Source organism: Littorina saxatilis, linkage group LG17, assembly GCF_037325665.1.
Source record: "Littorina saxatilis isolate snail1 linkage group LG17, US_GU_Lsax_2.0, whole genome shotgun sequence".
NCBI classification, from domain to species: Eukaryota; Metazoa; Mollusca; class Gastropoda; order Littorinimorpha; family Littorinidae; genus Littorina; species Littorina saxatilis.
Window position 1 is genome coordinate 25,055,768 of NC_090261.1, and position 23,404 is coordinate 25,079,171.

General features: G+C 42.4%; 2 protein-coding genes across 6 annotated transcripts in view; one reads left to right on the forward strand and one right to left on the reverse strand.

Annotated features, from left to right (window-relative positions):
• Positions 1-486: 486 nt before the first annotated feature.
• LOC138952465 (protein phosphatase 1 regulatory subunit 37-like) overlaps positions 487-23,404 on the reverse strand; it is a 47,640-nt gene continuing 24,722 nt past the window's right edge. The window contains exon 15 of one of the 2 annotated variants that reach the window (XR_011451381.1): positions 487-537. The gene's annotated coding sequence lies outside the window, so the exon portion shown is untranslated. Of the gene's footprint in view, positions 569-23,404 lie in introns of both variants that reach the window. The other variant, XR_011451380.1, reaches the window with a different exon arrangement.
• On the forward strand, positions 3,894-20,563 carry LOC138952468 (gamma-butyrobetaine dioxygenase-like). 4 transcript variants are annotated; one of them, XM_070324142.1, is made up of 17 exons: positions 3,894-4,147; positions 6,133-6,256; positions 8,436-8,512; positions 9,344-9,432; positions 9,936-10,063; positions 10,404-10,543; positions 10,951-11,006; positions 12,800-12,875; positions 13,416-13,460; positions 13,796-13,876; positions 15,414-15,457; positions 15,957-16,097; positions 16,518-16,578; positions 16,709-16,762; positions 17,525-17,593; positions 17,872-17,976; positions 19,435-20,562. In XM_070324142.1, the coding sequence occupies exons 2-17, from the start codon at positions 6,148-6,150 to the stop codon at positions 19,540-19,542; spliced, it is 1,383 nt and encodes a 460-aa protein (XP_070180243.1). In that variant the 5' UTR covers positions 3,894-4,147; positions 6,133-6,147; the 3' UTR covers positions 19,543-20,562. The 4 variants fall into 4 exon arrangements, with proteins under 4 accessions (XP_070180243.1, XP_070180244.1, XP_070180242.1 ...); XM_070324141.1 differs by lacking the exon at positions 3,894-4,147 and having other exon boundaries at positions 6,006-6,256; XM_070324144.1 differs by lacking the exons at positions 3,894-4,147; positions 6,133-6,256 and adding an exon at positions 7,077-7,143 and having other exon boundaries at positions 19,435-20,561.

Below are 23,404 nucleotides of genomic sequence, written 5' to 3' on the forward strand. Positions count from 1 at the left end.
GTTCAGTCCTGGCAACATTTTTGACTCCTACTCATTCAACGCGGTAGGCCTAGCTACATATAGTAGGGGAAGGCCCCCTAATATGGACCACTTTTTGTTTATTGCTGATAACTAGCTTGTTTTCTTGTGAAGAAGTTTCATTTTGTGGTTGGTAGTCCTTCTCTCTTAGTTTAACCGTTAGGCCTAATTAGAGTGATGTTTGCAGTAGAAACTCGGGGTACACACTGCTAAAATGTAACAAATACGGTCTTAGCTGTCATATATAGCCATTTTTGTGTGATAAAAGCTTTGGCTGTGGACAGAAACGAGTCCTCCGAAAACGGCGTATGGCTGCCTAAATGGCGGGGTAAAAAACGGTCATTCACGTAAAATTCCACTCGTGCAAAAAACACGAGTGTACGTGGGAGTTTCAGCCCACGAACGCAGAACAAGAAGAAGACAAACGAGTTTGTTTTAGGCGGCAAATTTAGAGTGAACGCTGCCAAAAGTGAAAACAAGAAGGGCAAAGCCCATACGACTCACATGCTTGACCTTGACCTTTACATGACCTTGACCTAAATAACTAAACCTAGCAATGACATACACTAAGAACTGCTTTACACATTTTTCCTACCAAAATACATGACCTTGACCCAAGGTCAAGTTCATGCAACACAAAGCTGTTAATTCAAGACATAGGAAGTACAATGGTGCTTATTGGCTCTTTCTACCATGAGATATGGTCACTTTTAGTGGTTCACTACCTTATTTTGGTCACATTTCATAAGGGTCAAAGTGACCTTGACCTTGATCATTTGTGACCAAATGTGTCTCATGATGAAAGCATAACATGTGCCCCACATAATTTTTAAGTTTGAAACAGTTATCTTCCATAGTTCAGGGTCAAGGTCACTTCAAAATATGTATACAATCCAACTTTGAAGAGCTCCTGTGACCTTGACCTTGAAGCAAGGTAAACCAAACTGGTATCAAAAGATGGGGCTTACTTTGCCCTATATATCATATATAGGTGAGGTATTGAATCTCAAAAACTTCAGAGAAAATGGGAAAAATAGCTGGTTTTTAGACAACATTTATGGCCCCTGCGACCTTGACCTTGAAGCAAGGTCAAGATGCTATGTATGTTTTTTGGGGCCTTGTCATCATACACCATCTTGCCAAATTTGGTACTGATAGACTGAATAGTGTCCAAGAAATATCCAACGTTAAAGTTTTCTGGACGGACGGTCGGACGACTCGGGTGAGTACATAGACTCACTTTTGCTTCGCATGTGAGTCAAAAAAGAGAAAAAGCCTAACGGTTTTGAGGTTTCTTCTTCTTTCTTGATGTGGACTGGGTTCATTCGAACGTCTGTAGTCCAGCGGCGGAGTACTGAGTAATTGGTTACTGGTGGTGGGTGACCCAATAACTCCGAGAAGATGGTTAAAAGTATAAAACTATTTACACGAAGAGCTGCAGGGTTACTGTGTCAGCGAGGCAAGTCCGTGGGTACGACCCAGACCAGCTTGGAAGGACTCCAGTGAAGGAGCAACTGTGGTCTTAGGGTCGAGCTTGTTCCACTGACGCAGTGTTCGGGGGAAAAAGGAGTTGAAGAGAACAGGATGGGATGCCCTCTCCTGGAACAGTCTCTGGGCTCCTCTGGTGCGGCTGTCGCCAGAGGTGTAGAACTCGGCCTTGTTGATGTCGACTATGCCGTTGTTGATCTTGTAGAGCATAGTGAGGCGGTTGGCGAGTCTTCTGTCGGCGAGTGGTTCCCATTGGAGGGTCTTCAGCATGCTGGTCACACAGCCTGGGGTCCGATCGCTGTAGTTGTTGTGGACGTAACGGGCTGCTCTGCGTTGGACTTTTTCAAGCTCCGTGACGTCTTTCTGAGAGATCGGGTCCCAGACTGGCGAGGCGTAGTCAAGGACCGGTCTGACCATGGCCTTGTACGTAGCAGCTCTGACGGTGGTGGTGCACTCCCGGAAGTTCCGCCGCAAGAAGCCCACAGTTCTGTTGCCCTTGTTGACAGTCGCTTGCACGTGGCTGCTCCAGGACAGGTCATCGGAGATTAAGACCCCTAGGTACTTGCTGGATGGTGTTGTTTCCAGAGTCTGTCCATGGAGGCTGTAGGAAGTTGGCAGGATGGGCTTCTTCTTGTTCGGGGCAATGCGGATGACGGTGCACTTGCTGGGGTTGAACTCCATCTGCCATGTTGATTCCCACTGTTCGAGGCTGGATAGGTCCTGTTGGAGCTGCAGACTGTCCGCTGGAGAGGATATTCGTTTGAAGAGTAGGGAGTCGTCTGCAAAGAGTTTGACGCTGCTGAACTGAACGGATTCAGGGAGGTCGTTGATGAAGGCTAAAAACAGGAGAGGACCCAGGACGGTCCCCTGCGGAACTCCGGACTGCACTCCGACTGGAGACGATAGGACGCCCTCCAAGGCCACCTGCTGTTGACGCTGACTGAGGAAGGCAGAGATCCACTTGAGGGTGTCGTTTCTCACTCCGTAGTAAGCCAGTTTCGTGAGCAGGCGGGCGTGGGGCACCTTGTCGAAGGCTTTGGAGAAGTCCAACAGGATGGCGTCAACCTGGGCTCCCTCTGCTAGCTGCCGGGCAATTTCATGGACTGTGACGATGAGCTGGGTTTCGCATGAGCGTTTACGCCGAAAGCCATGTTGACAGTTGGTAAGGATGGCATGGTGGTCAAAGTGCTTCATGATGGAGCTGTGCACCACGTGCTCGAGTATCTTGCAGGTGATGGAGATGAGCGAGACAGGGCGGTAGTTGGCTGCAAGGTGTCGTTCCCCTTTCTTGAAGATAGGCACCACCCAGGCCTGGCGCCAGTCAAGCGGGACCTCCCCAGTATCCAACGAGAGCTGGAACAGTCGAACAAGGATGGGCGCCAGTTGGTCAGCAGCCATCTTCAAGATGAAGGCTGGAATGGAATCTGGTCCAGTTGCCTTGTCCGTCTTCAGGTTCCTCAGGAGCTTGCGGACACCACCTTCGTCAATGTGGATATCATCCATCGCCGGGAAAGGGCTGTCGCCCATACTGGGGATGCGAGATGTGTCCTCGGTGGTGAACGCCCTCTGGAACTGTTCGTTCAGGATCTCCGCCTTCTTGGCGCTGTCGCTCTGCAGGAAGCCATCTGCGTTCTTCAGTGGTGAAACTCCAGCAGAGTCTTGCCCCTTGCTTTTCACGTAGGCCCAGAACTTCTTGCTGTTTGTAGTGAAGTCTTCACTGACGATGTCTTCCATGTACTGCTTGTGGGCGTCTCTGATGTGGAACTTGACCTCTTGCTGTAGTCGCCTACAGTTTTGTGTTTCTGAAACTGTTTTGACATGTGCAACTTATCCAGAGAGGGTGAATAAAGCGAATAAAATTGTTTTGAGCGCTCTAGGTGGTCCATATTAGGAACCGGTCCATATTAGGAGCCTTTCCCCTACGGCTGACGGGGCTAAAACTCCCTGGCGGGGCTGTGGTTATACCGGTGTCACGATTTCATCTTTCGCCTGTGTACATATTTCCCCCTCGACATATACTCAAGACTGAAATGTTGTTTCCTGGTAAAATTAAGAAGTGAAATTATTTATGGACGAAAAGCATGTCAGTTTCTTGCATGTGAAGAAAATTGGTGGTAAAATTTAATAGATTTCACCCCAAAAATCGAATTCTTCGAAAACGTATATTGAGTGGTTACGTCCCTTGAGTAAGAAGGAAAACATTTTAGGATGAATCAAATTTCTAAGTTAAATAAAACAAATTGGTTGGACAAATTTGGCCCCATGTAAGGTACACAAGGTCGCTCATCAGTACTATCGAAGGATGGTTTTTTGTTCAGTGTAGAGTTTATACTAGATCAACGAGGCCGAGAAGCGAAATATCAACACGGCGAAAGATGAAAACGTCACACCGGCAAACAGTAGGTCGTGTTTCGAATTCAAGTCAAGTTCCTGTGTCAAAAACTGGTTTTACTCACGCCAGTAGTGCATTGGCACACTAACATAAAAACGCTATTGTCACATGATCACACAAAAAGTCGGTTGGATTTGGCACAACTGACTGTCATCGGATTTTAAGTCAGTTTTGCCGGGGTGACTGAGCAGGCACCGAGTCTCTCCCATGTGCAGATTTGTATGAGTTAGGTGCTGTAAAGTCAGTCTGGTATGTACAGTATTATCAGTGTGTCAGTCAGTGTCAGTGCCAGGCTGAGCCTGTGTGTGTGCGTGTCAGTGTGTGTGCCACTGTGTGTGTGTGTGTGTGTGTGTCCGGCAGTGTATGTGTGTGTGCAGTATGTGTGTGTGTGTGTGTGCGGTGTGTGTCAGCCGCGGTGTGTGTGAGAGAGAGACTGAGAGAGAGACTCGAGAGAGAGAGAGAGACGTAAGACATTGTATTGAGTAAACACAAAGTTCATTTCAATGGGGTGGGGGTGGGAGGGGTATATATCACTAATACAGGTCGCATATTTCTACTAACTGTCAATCAAAACGCTCTTCAGTCTTATCATCAGGCGGCTCTCTCTCCGGCCTCACTTCCTCCCTCTCTCTCAGTCTCTCTCTAACACTGACACACATACACACGTGACACACACACACTGACACACAAACAAACACAAACACAAACGGCACACACACACACGCGTTCTCACTTTGCTTCAGTCACTGCTCTAACTCCGCTCTAGAGCTCTCTATAAGTCTCACTCACTATATCTCTCTCTCGCCCTCCCCCTCCCTCAGCCGTGTCACTGAGTCTCTAGGCTCTTCTCTGTCCGGCTTTATATGGACTGGGTGGCTCAAAACCGTAGGACTTTTAATATTAATTTTAACGTGGTAATTAACGCACTTGCGCTCGGAAGCGAGAGGTTGCGAGTTCGACCCTGGGTCAGGGCGTTAGCAATTTTCTCCCCCGGCTTTCCTAACCTAGGTGGTGGGTTCAAGTGCTAGTCTTTCGGATGAGACGAAAAACCGAGGTCCCTTCGTTGTACACTACATAGGGGTGTGCACGTTAAAGATCCCACGATTGACAAAAGGGTCTTTCCTGGCAAAATTGTATAGGCATAGCTAAAAATGTCCACCAAATACCCGTGTGACTTGGAATAAAGGCCGTGAAAGGTGAATGCTCGCCCTAATAGGCTTGAGGTTTGCTGGCCGATGTGAATGCGTGATATATTGTGTAAAAAATTTCATCTCACACGGCAGAAATTAATATGTAAAGCGCATTGAGCATATATATGATTATGCGCTATAGCAAATGTCCATTATTATTATTATTATTATTATTATTATTATTATTATTATTATTATTATTATTATTATTATTATTATTATTATTATTATTATTATTATTTCTGTCTCCCGGCCCTAGAAACATATTTCATCGAATTGATTAACCAAATGGGTATGTACAACAACGACAACACTTTTTGCAATATCAACATGGATTCACTGAGTATTGAATATTATCTCACAGAGAGATGTGTACTTTTGTGTGTCTAAATGTTTTGACAGTGTGTTTTTATGTGATGTTATTTCGTACACGAGCCTAAAGAAAAATCTCTGTTTGTTCCATTTAGATAATAAAGTTTTATCGAATTATGTTGAATTGAACCATTCTCGCTCTATCATTAATCGGGACACTAAACGGGCTGTGCACTAACACATCAAAAATCAATTAACAGAATTAATAAGCATTATTCACACACACACACACACACACACACACACGCACACACACACACACACACCGTCACACACACACTTTAGAAAAATTAGATGTTCAGTGCGGCCTACTCGGCGGCCGGCCCGCTTCACTGATGCGGCGTTCCGCCGTCTGAAATCACGGTTTAAGGCCGGAGCGGTTCTATCCTTAGCGGATTATGATTTTATTCAGTTATTCTGCGGAAAAATATAAATGCTGGAAATGCTGCAGAAATTGTCTGCATTTATTCTGCAGCATTTCTGTTTTTCCGCAGAATAACTGAATAAAGTCGTAATCCGCTAAGCATAGAGTTCAGTGACCCCGGCCTTGATCATGACAGTGCCATTGACAGTGCCTGCGAATGCTAATATTGCAGAGAAGCGCTGTCTTCACACAGAGTCATTGATGATTGCCTTTACAATGACAAGACACAAAAATTGATCTTATTTCAGTGATCAAGAGAGAAAATGGCGTGGAGAAGTGCGGCCCAACGTCGCATTTCAGCTTTCGTCGGTTGCACAGCTAAACACAGGGGAAGCAACTGCAAGCTCTCAGCTCTGTGTCGCCCTCGGGTTTGTGAGTAACAGATTCAATGTGAAAAAAAAGTATTTGGTTATGGAAATTCAAAACCAGCAGGAATATCTGCTTATTGCACAATAACTATTTCATGCAACTCTATCACTATAGCACAGACTTGAATGCTGTGATGAGATGAATTACTGTTGACAAAAACTGCTTCTAGTTCTACTGTTTCTTTTTTGACTTTGTCGCTGGGAATCAAAGCGAGGTGACTGATGATGTGTAAACTACCGAGCAGATGGTCAATAAACTTTGCATGTGAATTCTTCTGGACACATGAATTCCATTTTGTTCGATAAATGTCTTTGAATTTGTCTTCAACATAATGCTCGCGCAAGTAGACGACGGTCAATGCGTCGTGACGTCATCCCCTCTGGGGCCTTTCTCTCGCGCGCGTGGCGTGTCAGTGTGCATGTTTGTGTGCACGTATGTGTCACGTATTGTGTGTGTGCATGTGAGTGCGCGCGCGTCTGTGTGTGCATGTGTGTTCCAGAGAGAGACTCAGAGAGAGAGAAAAGATAGTGTGTAGGCCTATGTGTGTGTGTGTGCATCAGTGCACGGTGAGTGTTTGTGTGTGTGCGTTTGCGTGTGTGTGTGTTTGCGTGTAAGTGTGTGTGTTTATGTGTATGTATGTGTGAGTTAGAGAGAGAGAGAGAGAGAATGTGTGTGTTTGTTTGTAAAGGTTTACAAGTGTGAGTGAGTGTGTGAGTTAATCTTTTTAAATTTGTTTTATGTCCAATGCAAATATCGTATGTAAATTACATCTATAACGCCAAAACAAGTTATCACCTAGCTGTGACACCTTCCTGTTTGGAAGCGGAGGCGAGAGGGAATCACCTTACCTTTTCTTTTCGTGTTTGCTAGTGTGTGTGTTTGCTCAACCTGTAAGTTCTTATTTAGGCCTATGCCACCTTTTCATTGCCACCGACATGCTCTAAATATCCGGAAAAGGAAAAGTTATGACATTGCAACTCAACACATTAGAAGAGAGGTGAATAGTCTTGTAAAGGTGTTGTTTTTGCAGGGAGATTTTTCAGTAAATGTAAAATGGTTATCCCAGTGTGTGTGTGTGTGTGTGTGTGTGAGAAAGAGAGAGCGTAAATGTGTGTGTGTGTGTGTCAGTGGGGGGGGGGGGGGGGTATGTAGAGAGCGTATGTGTGGGCATGCGTATGTGTAAGTGTATGTATGTGTGTGTGTGTGTGAGAGAGAGAGAGAGACTGAGAGAGAGAGAGAGAGAGAGAGAGAGAGTGTGTTTGTGGGTGTCCGGGCTTTGTGTATGTCATAACTTGATGTGTGTGTATGTATATGTATGTGTGTGTGTAAGAGAGAGAGAGAGACTGTGTGTTTGTGTATGTGTATTTGTTTGTAAGAAGTGTGTGTGTCCATCTGTTAATGTGCATATCAGTATGAGTGTGTGTGTGTGGTGTGTGGTGTGTATGTGTGTGTGAATTGGGTTGACAGAGAGATGGATGATGGATGGATTGTTTAATTGTATAACCACTGGATTGACAGAGAGAGAGATAAGGCAAAAAAAAACAAAAAGTCTGTTTACGGTAACATAGGCCAAAATAAATAGGGTCGGTAGGTCGGGATTTTTATTTTTTTTTTTTTTTTTTCCAAAAAACCATATTTTTACGTTATTTTGCAAAAAAAACCAAAAGATTTTTTTTTTTTTTTTTCCCCAAATGCCATAAAAAAGTCTGGGGTCGCGCGAAAAAAATAGGGTCGGTCGGGTTACCGTAAACAGACCTATTTTTTTTTTTGGCCTAAAGAGCGAGAGAGCGAGCGAGCGCTGATTTGTCCTTCGCTGGGTATGCAGTGCCTTATTGGTATTGCACTTCCACTTAATTTTTATCAAATCATTTGAATCGTATTTTAACGGTCAGACAATCTAGTGCGGGCTATGGGATTGCATTTCAGCTCAGAAGCTTACACATTATTTGACCAAATTGTTCATTAAAATTCTGCTTGAAAATGAAATAATTAGAATTATTGCTCTGAAAATGTGCTGAAATATAGAGAAAACTGGTTTTGGATAGCCAGGCCTTATATAGTACATGTAGTCTCAGTGATGACTGATCCCAGGTGTTCTATTATCTTTTAGTTTCAGGCCGCCAGATTGACAACAATGTTTTATATCGCTTGACACCACTTACTATTTTCTCTCTGCCACCAGTGTCTCAGAGCGAACCGATGTTTCAACACAATTATGCAGTCCGCTACTCCAGTACAGCTGCTCCAACTACCAAAAATGTGTGTATTTTGGGGCAATATAGTGTCTTTCCTCTCTCTTATTTTCATAATAACAATACTTACTGAGTCCCTGATCACCCCCTCCCCCCTCCCTCCCCCTTCGCCCCCTCCCTTAACCCCCCCCCCACCCCACCCCATCCCATGCAACCGTAAAGCAAGATCAAACCAATCGTTCACTTTTCTCTTCATTTTTATGAAGTACGTGTACATGTTACATTCATAGCATGTTGCCCACTTGCACATAGAATCCTCGCCACATCATCAATAAATCACACCCTCAAATCAGTTGACATATCAGTCAAACCATATCAATTAATCAAGCAAGCAATCTGTACCAAGGAAGAGCCTACGCAAGCAATCAAGCAAGCAATCAGGCAATCAAATACAAACACACAACTCCACACTAACCACTCCCATCTTTGTAGCCTCCCAACCCCTTCTTATGCTTTGTGGAACACCTGCACCATTTCAGTTAAACAGACATTTTAGTTCACCAACTGCTGTTCTGTTTATTTGTTAAAGTTATATTTCAATGGTGTACATTTCCTTTGCTTTTGGAGGGATGGAAGCTGAAGAATTTACAGGCACAAGGGCTAATATGCACAAAGCGAAACTGGGTGCCACCCAACTGGGTGTTAGCAAGCCACGGGGTCTGTTTGGTTGAAATCACCACAAATCACATTTTCAACTAATCTGACGTCGCAGCTGGGTACCGTGCCACCGATTTAGGTGGCACCCAGTTTCTCTTCATGCACCTCAGCCCTGGTGTCTGTTTCACATTTCCAGCAGCTTTTCAAAAAGGACAATGTTTGTTTATTTCTCTGTTGTTAGTCTACATATGATGCATCTAAAGTGCTGCTAGCACTGGACTCTGTAGGAAAGACGCTGACAGTTACATGGAAGGATGGATCAAAGTCAAGGTAACGTGTGTGTCTGTGTGTGTTTGTGTGTGTGCGTGTCTGCATGTGTATGTGTAAGTTCCACCCTATGCAAAGGTTCTTTTCTGCTTTAATCACATCCTCCTACATTGTTTATCTCCCCTTAAAAACAAAAAGAGAAGAAATAAAGATCTTAAAAATAATCAAGTTTGAACAACACTGAAATGAAATACTCCTCAGGAGATATAAAGGACAAAACTGAGAGTTTAAACAAGACTCAAGAGTGTAAATGTGGATATTGAAAACAGATACATTACATGTATCTAACAGCAGTTAAATTTAGGCCTTGAACACAGGCACATGAAATTACTTTCTTTTTGGGAACAGGAGGGGTCAGGGAGAGAGTTGAGGTCTTACCAATGTTTCTCATTCTTTGCTGTAGTATAGATTGTTTGTCTCAAACCAGTGGCATGTGCCAATGCTTATCTGTCCATTTAAAAAAAAAAGGTTTTTAATAAGTGAAATGAAGTTGACCATTGTTTCAGGTTTCACAGTATTTGGCTGCGGCACAGCTGTCACTGTGGACACTGCATGCAGGAACACAGTGGGCAGAAGTTGATTGACCCAGCGACTGTGTCTCATCATGTCTCCATTGAAAAAGTCTGCATTGATGGTACATGTAATTAAAATTCTGCTTGAAAATGAATTGCAAAACATTCAAGAATTGTTTCATTGCATTCCTTATTATTTCCTGAATCCAAATATACATGTACATATGATGTGTTTTAATTGAAAATGTGCTCAAAAATAAATAAAATCTGTTTTATGCAAATAAAGGTTGGTGACCAACACCACCGAGTCAGTTTTGTCAAAGGGTTTTGGCCAGCCCATGACGTACTAGTCTCGGCCCGGTCATATAGGATGTTCAATTTCAATTTTGTTAGTTTTAGGCTGATAGATTGACTGAATGTTTTGATATTGCCTTGCATGACTTATTTCATTGTGTTTAAAAGGAGACCATCTTGAAATTCAGTGGAAAGGAAGCCCACCACATGTGGGTCATGTGCCCCTCTCTTTCCTACAAACCAACTGCTATGAATCAGACTATCTGAGCATCAAGCGAGAATCGGTCAAACTCGGACCGCCTGCACAGGTATTAATAATTATTACAGACCTTTTTATTGGTTGTGCAAGTTGATTTTCAAGTCTGTAAGCATACAGTATTACCTGCGATGAAAGGACACTCTTAGGACCAACCAAATACTTTGGACATGTAGGAGGTCTTTTGACTCAACCATTTTTTGTTGTTGTTGCCTGGATACTTCGAACAATCTATATTTTCAGTCCAGGCCCAACGGACTCATTATTCTCTGAGCCTGAAAACAACATTGGCTGGATGCAGCTGTGCTGTTAATTAAATATCAGTATTGCACTTGAAATGAGATTGTACGTGTCCGCCCTCCTTACTTGGCCATGCATGTTTTGTTCCTGACATGAGTGAGAGATAAACTAATTGCACTGATGAGTGATCATGTCGTGTTCTCTTCTGTTTGTGCCCAGGCCATACCACAGCTCTACTACAGTGACTTGATCAAAACAAGTGATGGGGTCCTCAGGTACACAGAGTATTTCATTAATGTGACAAATGATTCATGCAAGTGAGCATGCTGAACAAGAAGAACAGATCATTTTGGGGGAGTTTATCCACAAATATTGGCCAACAGGGATGCAGATAAAGGAGGACATTGTGGACATTTGGTTTTGCATCCAGCAAGAGAATAATTATAGTTTGTAAAAAAAAAATGATAAAAAAATAATAAACAAGTCGCGTAAGGCAAAAATACAATATTTAGTCAAGTAGCTGTCGAACTCACAGAATGAAACTGAACGCAATGCCATTTTTCAGCAAGACCGTATACTCGTAGCATCGTCAGTCCACCGCTCATGGCAAAGGCAGTGAAATTGACAAGAAGAGCGGGGTAGTGGTTGCGCTAAGAAGGATAGCACGCTTTTCTGTACCTCTCTTTGTTTTAACTTTCTGAGCGTGTTTTTAATCCAAACATATCATATCTATATGTTTTTGGAATCAGGAACCGACAAGGAATAAGATGAAAGTGTTTTTAAATTGATTTGGACAATTTAATTTTGATAATAATTTTTATATATTTAATTTTCAGAGCTTGTTTTTAATCCGAATATAACATATTTATATGTTTTTGGAATCAGCAAATGATGGAGAATAAGATAAACGTAAATTTGGATCGTTTTATAAATGTTTATTTTTTTTTACAATTTTCAGATTTTTAATGACCAAAGTCATTAATTAATTTTTAAGCCACCAAGCTGAAATGCAATACCGAAGTCCGGGCTTCGTCGAAGATTATTTGACCAAAATTTCAACCAATTTGGTTGAAAAATGAGGGCGTGACAGTGCCGCCTCAACTTTCACGAAAAGCCGGATATGACGTCATCAAAGACATTTATCAAAAAAATGAAAACAAGAGGCGAAGCCATCAAGGCTCACGTAAGAAATCGACAAACAGTAACACAAACTCAATCATTCCGTCACACATACACACACACACACACACACACACACACACACACACACACACACACACACACACACACACACACAGAAAGAGCATAGGTGAAACTGTGCAAGAAAGCGAGACACTAGATCTAGATCTGTCTGTCTGCATGTAGCCTACTTACAGGACACGACTGCCAACTAGTCTCGGCGCGCTCAAAATAATAATGACCGAGACTTTCAGTACTTCCTTCGCGTGACGTCTAACCCTCTTACGTCATAATGTGACGTCAATGTAATGTGACGTCTTCAAATGTTAGAGTTTCTACCACAGACATACACACACACGCACGCACAAACACACACACACACACACGCACAAACGCACAGACAGACAAAGTTATGATCGCATAGGCTACACTTACGTGAGCCAAAAACGTTCGGGGATTTCATACCCAGGAACTCTCATGTCAAATTTCATAAAGATCGGTCCAGTAGTTTAGTCTGAATCGCTCTACACACACACACAGACACACAGACACACACACACACGCACATACACCACGACCCTCGTTTCGATTCCCCCTCGATGTTAAAATATTTAGTCAAAACTTGACTAAATATAAAAAGAAGAACAATACTCTGTGTTTAATGTAGCCTTACTGATTCTGTCATGCTGCCAACCCTACCATTTGTATGGGGTTGGGGTTGAGGGGTAAAATGGAACAACAAATAAAAAAAGTATTGAAACAAAATTTACCAGCCCTGATTTTTGTGGAGCAGATTACAGTTAACAGACTTTTTCTGCAGCGTTAAGTGTATGTGCTTGTTTATCTTACAGTGCCCATTTGTTCTCTATCAATACTTACACCTCCACAGATGGCTGAGGCAGATCAACGAAGCTGGAGTCAGTCTGATGAAAGATGTCCCCACAGAGGACAACATGGTGCAGAAGGCAAAGACATGGTTTTATTGTTAACACTTAACTGCGGACAGGGAAGCTTTGTGCTTCAGTCCTCTTCACATATGGCTGTGCATAAAGGCTGTGTCAGTGAAGGGAACTGAACACAAACTCTTTCATAGACTTTTTTTTTTCCAACACAGAGTTTTTTTTAAAAAGATGATTTACCCCTTCACTGCCACAGTGGTAGTAACTTATCCGAATGGTCTATGGGAAAGAACTGTGTTTAGAACCCCTACAAGTACTTGGACAGTGGTTACCTCCTGAAATGTTGTTGACACAAATCCCACGAATGAGATACGGTTATGGGCGTACGATAAACAGAAAATGACCACGTATTACATACGGGGTGGGCAGTGAAGGGGTTAAGGCGGTTGATATTCAGCCAGTTTGACCTTGATATATATGTACATATATATGTAACTGTAAAGAAAAGTATGTTTTTGGATTTGTAAAAAAAAGGCACAAACAGAGTTTGATTGTGTAAACATCTGATTTTTTTTATTATAAAGATATTTTTGTCTTTGCCCCCAGATTGCTGAACACATTGGACCCGCAGAAGATCTGATTTATGGTGAGGTAAAGTCATGCTTTTGTTTATTATTTTTGTTTTGTTTTTACAGTATTAACTGTTTGCTTGAAAAAAGTTATGAAGTGATTATTATATGATTTACTGGTAGGCGATTGCAGCTGTGGATGTTTGTAAAGGCTTGGAACACCTACACACAACAGATGTCTTTCAAAATACAGAATCATTATTTCATTGCAAAACTATTACACTGCTTGAACCTCAAGCCTGCATGGAAAATGTCACTGTGATCAGTGGTTCGGGATGGGGGTGGATGGGGTCAAAAACAATACTTCATGAGAGTAGTCGTTCTGTGCAAGGACAGTGACTATATATATTATTTCAGACGTGGGATGTGATCAGCACACCTAAACCCATCAACGTAGCCTACAGCACAGTGGGTCTGGACTTTCACATGGATCTCATCTACAGTGGAACCCCTCACAACGACCCCCCTCTCTAAGGACTACCCCGCCACAACGACCCTTTTTTTTTAACCGATGTGTTTCCTTATATAGTTGTCACCAGTGTAGCGACCACCCCGCTCTAACGTCTAAGGACCGACCTAACAGCTTGTGTAACGACTTTGTCAGACAAAGCCAAGACTCAGTCAGCGTAACGCATCACTGACAAACCAGTTATAACCGTCTTGCGTAAGCAAAGGCACTAATTAACCGCTGAGAGGTGTGATGGTTGGGTGGGCTGAGTAAACATCACAAACCAATCATCGAGAAAACAAACTCACGTGACCAACACACACCGTTCAGTCAGAATAGACAGTCTTTGGACAGAAGAGCAGTGGAGATCGACATGGCGTCTACAAAGAAAAGAAAATATTTAACTCTCGAAAATCGAGTGAATGTTGTGAACAGACACAAAAAGGGAGAAACTGCCATCGCGATTGCAAAAAGTCTTGATGTTGGAAAATCGCAAATTCAAAGAATTATCCAACTCCAAGAAAACATTCTGAAAAAGGTGGGGAAGTGGTGACTCAAGGCAGTGAACGCACTCACCATGCACCGACATCATACGAAAGCAGCCGCACAAACACAGCACAGAGGCAGAGGCAGGTGTGCAGATGCTTTGTGAGAATAAGCGTTGAAAACCAGTTTGAATAAAAAAAAAACCAGCAGATAGAGCCGCATGTCATAATCTTCCTTCTTGTCTGGCTTTATTGACTGCATGCCGATCTTGTGGCAGTGACTTTTCACTCTTCAGTCGGACTGTACACAAACCGCTCTCACTCTCCCTCACTGACTACCCTAAGCCCTGACAACTGATCCTTGGAAATTGTTTGGAAGAGTACACCTCTCTATTTCTCTCCAATGCTCTTCCTGCTGACTGCAGTGACACCGGACACCCCACTGAGTTTAGCCAGCTACCCCCCCCTCTCTCTCTCTCTCTCTCTCCCCCCAGCCATGTACTGTTTGGTGCTGTGGCCAGAGAGGTGTCACCGGCTAATTGAGGCCAGCTGCACTGTTCACTCAGAGCAAAACTAGTTGACTGTGTCTAACTTTTGACAAAGCAACACAACTGAAGGGTTCACAGATTAGGTAACCGACTCACTGGTCAAGGCTGCAGGGAAACAAGAGTATCTTGTCAATGAAAGAGGTTACACACAGATACGCGATGCTGAGAACGGTGGCCGATTTTTCACTCTCTCTCTCGGAGGGCCTTCATCATTGCAGGGACTGCTGTAAAGAAATGCTTGCTCAGAAACTAACTCTTTTTGCATTGAAACATGCACCAGAACTGGTGGACACCATCGACAATGTCAAACATGAAATCGAAGCAGTTTGCTTGAGGAAACGGTCGTCAGCAACTCAAACTTCTCTGTTTTCTTTTTTTAAGAAAATCTGAGGTGACTTTCTTTGTGGCCCCGCCCCCTCCCTCTGTAAGGACCCCCCTCCATAAGGACCGATTTTTGTCAACATTTTCAAGGTCGCTAGAGAGGGGTTCCACTGTACTATGAATCTCCGCCTGGTCTACAGTTCCTTCATTGTCTCAGGTGGACAACTTGCGACTCTCTTGCCACTATGACAGGAGAAAGTGCTGATTCACAAGTTTCAAACATATTCATCTAGATCGGGAGAAGTTGTTGACCAGTTTATGCAGTAAAGGTCTTCTTGGTGTAATATTTTAACAATTGAACCAGTTTATGCAGTAAAGGTCTTCTTGGTGAAGTATTAAAAAAACAAGTTCTCTTACAACTATAATGACAAGAGAATCTGCTGATTCAAAACTGTCAAGCATATGTCATGGAGAGAACTTGTTAACTAATTTAAATGTGTGGACAAATCTTCTTGGTGCAATTTAAAAAAAAAAGTTCTCTTGAGATTATAATGACAAGAGAAACTCCAGATTCATAACTGCCAGGTATGTTTCATGTGGAATAGCCCATGCCTGAGTTTGTAGCACTAAAAACAGATAAAAAATATCTAATGAACAAATTTCAAGAGGGAAAGCATTTCTGGTTCTCACAATGTCACTCATGTGTTTATTTTCAGGTTTGATGAGTGTGTGGAAGGGGGAGAGAGCCATTTTCTGGATGTGTTCCATGTTGCTGAAGCATTCCGCAAATCTCACCCAAACAAATTCCACACCCTTTCGCAAATTCCTGCAACATTTCAGAAAATACACTATGCAAGGTAACAGTGCTTTCCAGATTGTTCCTATTCTTTGTTTATTAATTTGATTTTGCTTTGGGTCCATTGATGCTGCCTTTTTGCGCACACAGATATATACAAACTTGTCATTTTTTAATCAGAAGAGAACAATACCAAGATGAAGAATTTTCTTCTGTTTGCTGATGAAAAAAGGTGTAAACATTTTCAGCAGAGAAACTTTCAGATCCTGAACTTTTGAACAAAAAGAGCAGTTGTCAAAAGAAAGAGAAAGAGAGGGGGCAGGAGGGTGGGAGTGGGTAACAAGGAAAGATAAATATAGATTTTTGTTTGTTGCTTTTGTGCATGTAACGATGTGTAATTGTAATTGCCATCTGTGTGTCTGAATTTGTTTTTCTTACCAAAAGGGATTAATCATAAATGTTTCTCCTTTTTTCTCTTCAGAGACTTTCCAGTGGAAATGAAGTACCAAAGGCCTCATATTGTTCTCAACCAGTATCAAGAGGTAAACACAGTGCAACCATGAACTTTGATCTGCAAATGAAATTAGTCTTCCTTTTGCAACAAAAAAAAAAGAAAAAAGGTATAAATTCATGTTGAAGATGAGTTGAGAATTGTGTCTGGTTTTTTCTCAGATTGTTGCAGTGAACTGGGCACCTGCTTTTGAAGGACCACTGGCTGTGGAACAGGTAATGCATGGGTGGGATTCTTCTGGTATATGCCAGAAATCCGGATTCGATTATGGCCTTTTTTTTGGGGGGGGGGAGGTTCGGTTGAGGTTCAGGATTCATGACATTTTTCAGTCCCACCCATGGTAATGGTGTGTGCCTAATTGTGTATACTATACATGTGCATGTGCGTGCATGGGTGTGTGTGTGTGTGCATATGTTGTTTTATGTCAGTTTTTCAGCCTCTCTGCCTTGGGTTGTATGTCTGTTCGTTCCTGTATGCAGGAAAGAACCTCCATATTGTTTTGCTTTTTTTTCAACTTTGTTTTTCTTGTGTGTGAGTCTTGGTATTTGAAGCATAAAAAAAGTGTCATGAAGATAGGGAAAGAGAAGAATTCCAAGCAAAGAACACCTACTTTTGTCCCTTAAACCCCTGTCACACTGTACCGCGTTTCCACGGAGTTGGCGCAGCGTTGTACATTTCTCAGAGCGCCGTGGGTACGGCATTCCTATCACGCGCGTATCAAAATGCCGAGCAACGGCGCGCACTTTGTGCATGCTCAAAGTGCGCGCCGTTGCATGGCGTTCTTGGCGACCCCACCAGGTTAAATGGAGATGCCATCGCGTTGCTCCGGCGCTGTAGGAGACTCTACTGCGTGTGCCTCGGCGTTTATTTTTCTTGGACGCCGCGGGAACGCCGTGAGGACGCAGATCTAGTATAAATTCAAGGTTTTAATTAAGGGCATTGAGTAATGACTGACAATTTGTTTTGCTTTGTTGCAGCATGAGGTGGAGCCGTACTATGAGGCATACCAGGAATTTGCAAAAGCCATCAAGTACTCTCCAGATATTGTAAGTAAATCATGCCTTCTTCAACAGTAATTTCAACTGCCATGCTATTGCTTACTATGCTAACATTTTACTTCTGTGTTGCATTTATAGTTGTTATTTTTTTCATACAGTTTTGAACTTACGTATATATACAGACAGATACCAAAGGAAAAGGTAAAAATTCAAACATGTTTCTTTTCTTTATTTGGTGTTTAACGTCGTTTTCAACCGTTCAAGGTTATATCGCGACGGATTCAAACATGTAAATACAATAGTTTCTGAATGTTTTGCTGTGTTAGGTGGAGTGCCAACTGAAACCAGGTGACCTCGTGACCTTCAACAATCGCAGAATTCTGCATGCTCGTAAAAGCTTTGACCTCAATGGCGGTGTTCGTCATTTAAAGGTAATACTTAATATGCACTTGTATTGAAATAAATGTTTTGTTGTTGTCAAAGTTTTTGGTGGTGGTGGTTTGTTTGCTTAACGCCCAGCTGACCACGAAGGGCCATATCAGGGCGGTGCTGCTTTGACATTTAACGTGCGCCACACACACAAGACAGAAGTCGCAGCACAGGCTTCATGTCTCACCCAGTCACATTATTCTGACACCGGACCAACGAGTCCTAGCACTAACCCCATAATGCCAGACGCCAGGCGGAGCAGCCACTAGATTGCCAATTTTAAAGTCTTAGGTATGACCCGGCCGGGGTTCGAACCCACGACCTCCCGATCACGGGGCGGACGCCTTACCACTAGGCCAACCGTGCCAGTGGTGGTGGTGGTGGTGAGATGATGCAATCAATTGGTAGATCAACAGATTATAGAGCAGGGAAAAGGGGGGGGGGGGGGGGGGGAAGAGACGAGATAGTGAAAACTTCCTTTTAAAATCTCCAGAAATTTGAGACAATTAGGTCTTAAAAGGGAGGGAATCTTCAAGTGATGTATGAATGCTATTTATTTTTGTTTTTATCACACAGCAAGCTGCTTTCCTCGTGTATTTTTTATGTTCATTCATGTATTGTACACTTGGCAATAAATTATCTATCTATCTATCTAAATGGGGGTAAATTTACTCAGGTTATGAACAGAAAGTCTCAGAGACTCTATGAATGTAGGCAATGCGTGTACAACATGATAGGTGAAAATTTTGTACTGAAGCAGCCCCGCTGGTTTTACTAGCTTAATGGAGGGAAACTGTTAAAATCTTGGAACCAAACTAATCCACAACGTGTACCTGATCGTAGAATGCCGGGAGAAATTGTCTTGTTTCTGCAAGTGCCAAATAGTGCCTGGTAGACACTAGGTCACCTTTGTCTAGTTTCACAAACTTCCGTCCTTCCCTCGATACAGTCTGCTGGTCATTTTTATGATGCTCAATGCTTTCTTTTAGCTGGGATCTATATAGAATGTTGATTTCTGTGTGAGAGGCATGGGTTAAAGTGGAGTCACTGGAGACGAACAGACACTGAACATGTTTTGTTCATACAAGAAAATGTTATACCATTGCTTAAATAAAGCACACCTGTAACTTCAAACTAAAAGTATTGTTAAGCTTGTTACTGTAAGAGTGTTACTGTAAGAGCTTATGTATTTCTTTTATTAACCTGTTCACTGCAAGGAAATATATGTACATGTATTTGCATACAAAGCATTACCTGTAGTTACCTGAATTGAAAACTTACAGTGTGCCCTTGTCACCACACACACACACATTGTTTGTTTGTTTTTGTTCTTCTTTGTCTGTTGTTGTTCATTGGATGGTTTGTTGCCAATTAAAGCAAGTTACAGGCAGCGAAAGGGTTAAAGAATAGGTTTTATTAGGATGCTTGCTTACTTTTATTTCTACCTCTGTTTGTAACAGGGTTGCTACGTGAACATCGACCACTTCAAAAGTCAGGTGCAGGTGTTTTCAAGTCTGCATGGCACAGGACAACCAGCGAAACGAGTAGGAAACCAGGACTGGTTCTGAATTGTCCATTCAACTGCTGTATCTGAACGATACTGGAACAGTAAAAACAAATTGACAATTTTGCCTGTGAAAATGATGGAAGGAACCTATATACTTTGTTTGTTTGTTATGTTTTACGACTGTGCCATGTTTCAGATATATATATATATATACAGTGGTACTCCCGACGAACGACCCCCCCATCAGAGACCCTCTCCCTTCTCAGACCTCATTCTTTCTGACGGATTAGTTTTGCTATATAAATCACCCCCCATGGCCGACTCCCCTCAGAACCCGATTTGCGACCGACTAGTTGTTACAATTTGCGACCTTGTAACGACATTTTCAAATCAAATCCTAACAAACAAGAAGAGCAAACGCTCGATCGAGTCACTTTCGCAGTTCTGAATATTATATGAGGCATCAGATGGACAGGAAGAAATTGCTATTCACAACACAATGAGTCACGTTCACATAAAATTTGAGCCCTGTCACTTTTATAGTTTCCGAGAAAAGCCCAACGTTAAGTTGTGTGTTGCCGAACAGAAAAGGCTAGTTATCTCCCTTGTTTTTCTGATAACGTTCGTAAAAGGCTACAGATGTAAATACTTTGATGTAAAGAATAATCCTACAAAGTTTCAATCACATCCGATGAACTTTGTCAAAGATATAAAATGTCTAATTTTTCCTTTGACGCTGACCTGTGACCTTGAAAAAGGTCAAAGGTCAACGAAACCATCGTTAAAGTGTAGAGGTCATTGGAGGTCACGACTAAACAAAATATGAGCCCGATCGCTTTGATAGTTTCCGAGAAAAGTCCAAAAAATGTCTAATTTTTCCTTTGACGCTGACCTGTGACCTTGAAAAAGGTCAAAGGTCAACGAAACCATCGTTAAAGTGTAGAGGTCATTGGAGGTCACGACTAAACAAAATATGAGCCCGATCGCTTTGATAGTTTCCGAGAAAAGTCCAACGTTAAGGTGGTGTCTACGGACGGCCGGCCGGACGGTCGGCCGGCCGGACAGACTAACACTGACCGATTACATAGAGTCACTTTTTCTCAAGTGACTCAAAAATCGTAACGTTTTGCTTGAATCTCTGAAAAAAGATCGCAAAAATCACTCGGCCGGAAATATAACAGACGACGCGTTTAGGTCTCGATTGCGCATGTCCGGCGTTCACAATTTTATGATCCCAACATGCCCTTTTCTTTGTCCACTTCCTTTCGAAAAATCAACAAACACACGCGCGAGCATCAACGATCTTCTTCTTCGACCATGGCTTCGAACTCTCCTTCAACTTCAAACGCTCAATCGCGCGGAAAGAAGAGGAAAATTTTGACTCTGGAACAGAGGATGGAAGTGGTGAAACGGAGCCGTAAGGGCGAAACGGCAATTTCGATCGCGCGGTCGTTTGAGGTAGGAAAAACTCAGATTCAATCGATCGTCAGCGACCAAGAAAACGTGGTCAATCGATGGGAGACCGGCGAAAATTGTGACCGCAAATACTCCAAGGCAAGGAAATGTATTTATGGTGACCTCAACGAACGCGTTTGGAGTTGGTTTTGTGATGCACGTCGACGCAACATACCCATCACAGGAAGACTCATCCAAGAAAAAGCCGTGATGGAGTCAGTGATTCTTGGACATGCCGATTGTACCGCTTCAAACGGATGGCTTTACAAGTGGATGAATACATGTAGAGGATACAATTAAAGTTAAAAAAAATAGAAAAAATACATACCTCTTGCTTTTTATTGAATTAGATTATCAAATTAATTCACCAAACCACAACTGTAATTATACCACAACTTCAACGGACCCTGAAGGTATTTCTCTCTTTCTCTCTGTCACTGATTTTTTTCTCTCTCACTGTCTTTTTCTGACCTGACCTCACCCCCCATGTAAGACCCCCCCCTTTTAAGACCTAAATTTGTCAGATTTTGGGAGGTCTTACATGGGGAGTACCACTGTATATATATGCATATTATTGAATGAGTTTGGAATAAACTTCTTCATATCATAAGTGATACTGAATAAAATAATCAATGACAACAGAATTGAAATTTTACCTCGTTTTGTAGAATTAAAAGAGATGTAAGGAATCTGGTTTTTGGGGGCGATGTTCTGCAGTTGTCATATCTCGACAACATACATGCTTTTAAACATACATACATGTATTGTTGAATGAGAGAGTTTGAAACTACATGCACCGTATTTCTGAGTGATACTGGAATAATGAACTCATTTTGAAGAATTAAAAGAGATTGAAAGAATGTGTGGTTTATTTTTTTTTATTTATTTAATTTTTTTTTTTTGGGGGGGGGGGGTCTGCAGTTGTGTTATATCTCAGCAACATAGTCTTTTGCACTTACAGTTACATGTACATACTGTTGAGTGAGAGCTTGAAGCTACTGTGTTTCTGATCGATACTGGAATAATACAAAATTGGACCTCATTTTGCAGAATTAAAAGAGATGGAAGGAATCCTATTTTGGGGTGATGTTTAGTCATTGTGTCATGTATCAGGTATGTTTTTGGTCATAGTCTTGTTGAATGAGAAAGTTTGCAATGTTTATATTTCTGCTTGAACACTTCTTGTAAAAATCCAACAAACACTAAAAAAAAAAAAAGGCTATCTACACTCACGCATGAAAGAAAACCTCACTATTCCGAAAAGGTCGTTATTTTTGCGTAGAGCTTGTACAGGGTGACCCAAAAAAAAAGAGTACCCAAACAAAACGTCATAAATTGAACAAAAATAAAGCAATCTTCATAAAATTTATTTACACACACAAGTAGCCTCCGCATGATTTGCACAGAAAATTTTAGCGTTCTAGCTTGTCTTTCAGGAAAGTTATGCTCATTCTACAAAATATGCTCCAAATGGCCTCCCCCGGATTTAAATCCCCCAGATTTCTATCTTTGGGGGTTCCTGAAAGACAACGTCTACAGGAACAACCTACAGACAATCACAGAACTCAAGAGAGCCATCACAACAACCATTCGCGGAATCTCGCAACAGGAGTGTGTGCGGGTGATTGATAACTTTGCGCTGCGAGTTCAAGTTTGCCTGCAGCGGCGCGGAGGTCATTTGGAGCATGTTCTGTAGAATGAGCATAACTTTCCTGAAAGACAAGCTAGAACGCTAAAATTTTCTGTGCAAATCATGCAGAGGCTACTTGTGTGTGTAAATAAATTTTATGAAGATTGCTTTATTTTTGTTCAATTTATGACGTTTTGTTTGGGTACTCTTTTTTTTGGGTCACCCTGTACATGATACCGCACTCCCAAAGGATTGACATTTTTATGTACAAATATGCATTCTTTGGTTGGAACTCTCCCAGTTCAGATGAGGGCCGCCTTCTGAATAGATTTGTCTTTTTTTCTTCTTCTTTATTTGGTGTTTAACGTCGTTTTCAACCACGAAGGTTATATCGCGACGGGGAAAGGGGGGAGATGGGATAGAGCCACTTGTCAATTGTTTCTTGTTCACAAAAGCACTAATCAAAAATTTGCTCCAGGGGCTTGCAACGTACAGCAGTCCCTGCAATGTACGGCCCCCGGCGTGAGCGGACACCTGACATGTACGGACACATTTGCTCGGCACGGAGTGTTTTCCTTCTATATTTGCCCCCCCTTAAACGGACACCTGCAAAACGTGGACGCGGACACTCATTTTCGGTCCCAACAGCAGGTCATACCTCCAATGTACGGACAGACCATCGTCAAATTTTCACCACAACAAAATCGATAACAGAGCAGTCCGGCTCTTGGTACAAAGATCACAGCCGCAATGGCGTGACGACAGTCACTGGTAACTTGAGTGCACCTGTACCCATCAGGAGGGGAGGTAGTTTTGGTCAGGAGTGGAGTACATGCGA

What these genes read in the sequence shown, in the direction of transcription:
- LOC138952468 (XM_070324142.1), top strand. Translation starts at nt 6,148, where the DNA reads ATGGCGTGGAGAAGTGCGGCCCAACGTCGCATTTCAGCTTTCGTCGGT. An exon ending in ACTTTCACATGGATCTCATC is followed by an intron (nt 13,877 to 15,413) that starts TACAGTGGAACC and finishes GGGGTTCCACTG; the next exon opens with TACTATGAATCTCCGCCTGG. An exon ending in GACCACTGGCTGTGGAACAG is followed by an intron (nt 16,763 to 17,524) that starts GTAATGCATGGG and finishes GCTTTGTTGCAG; the next exon opens with CATGAGGTGGAGCCGTACTA.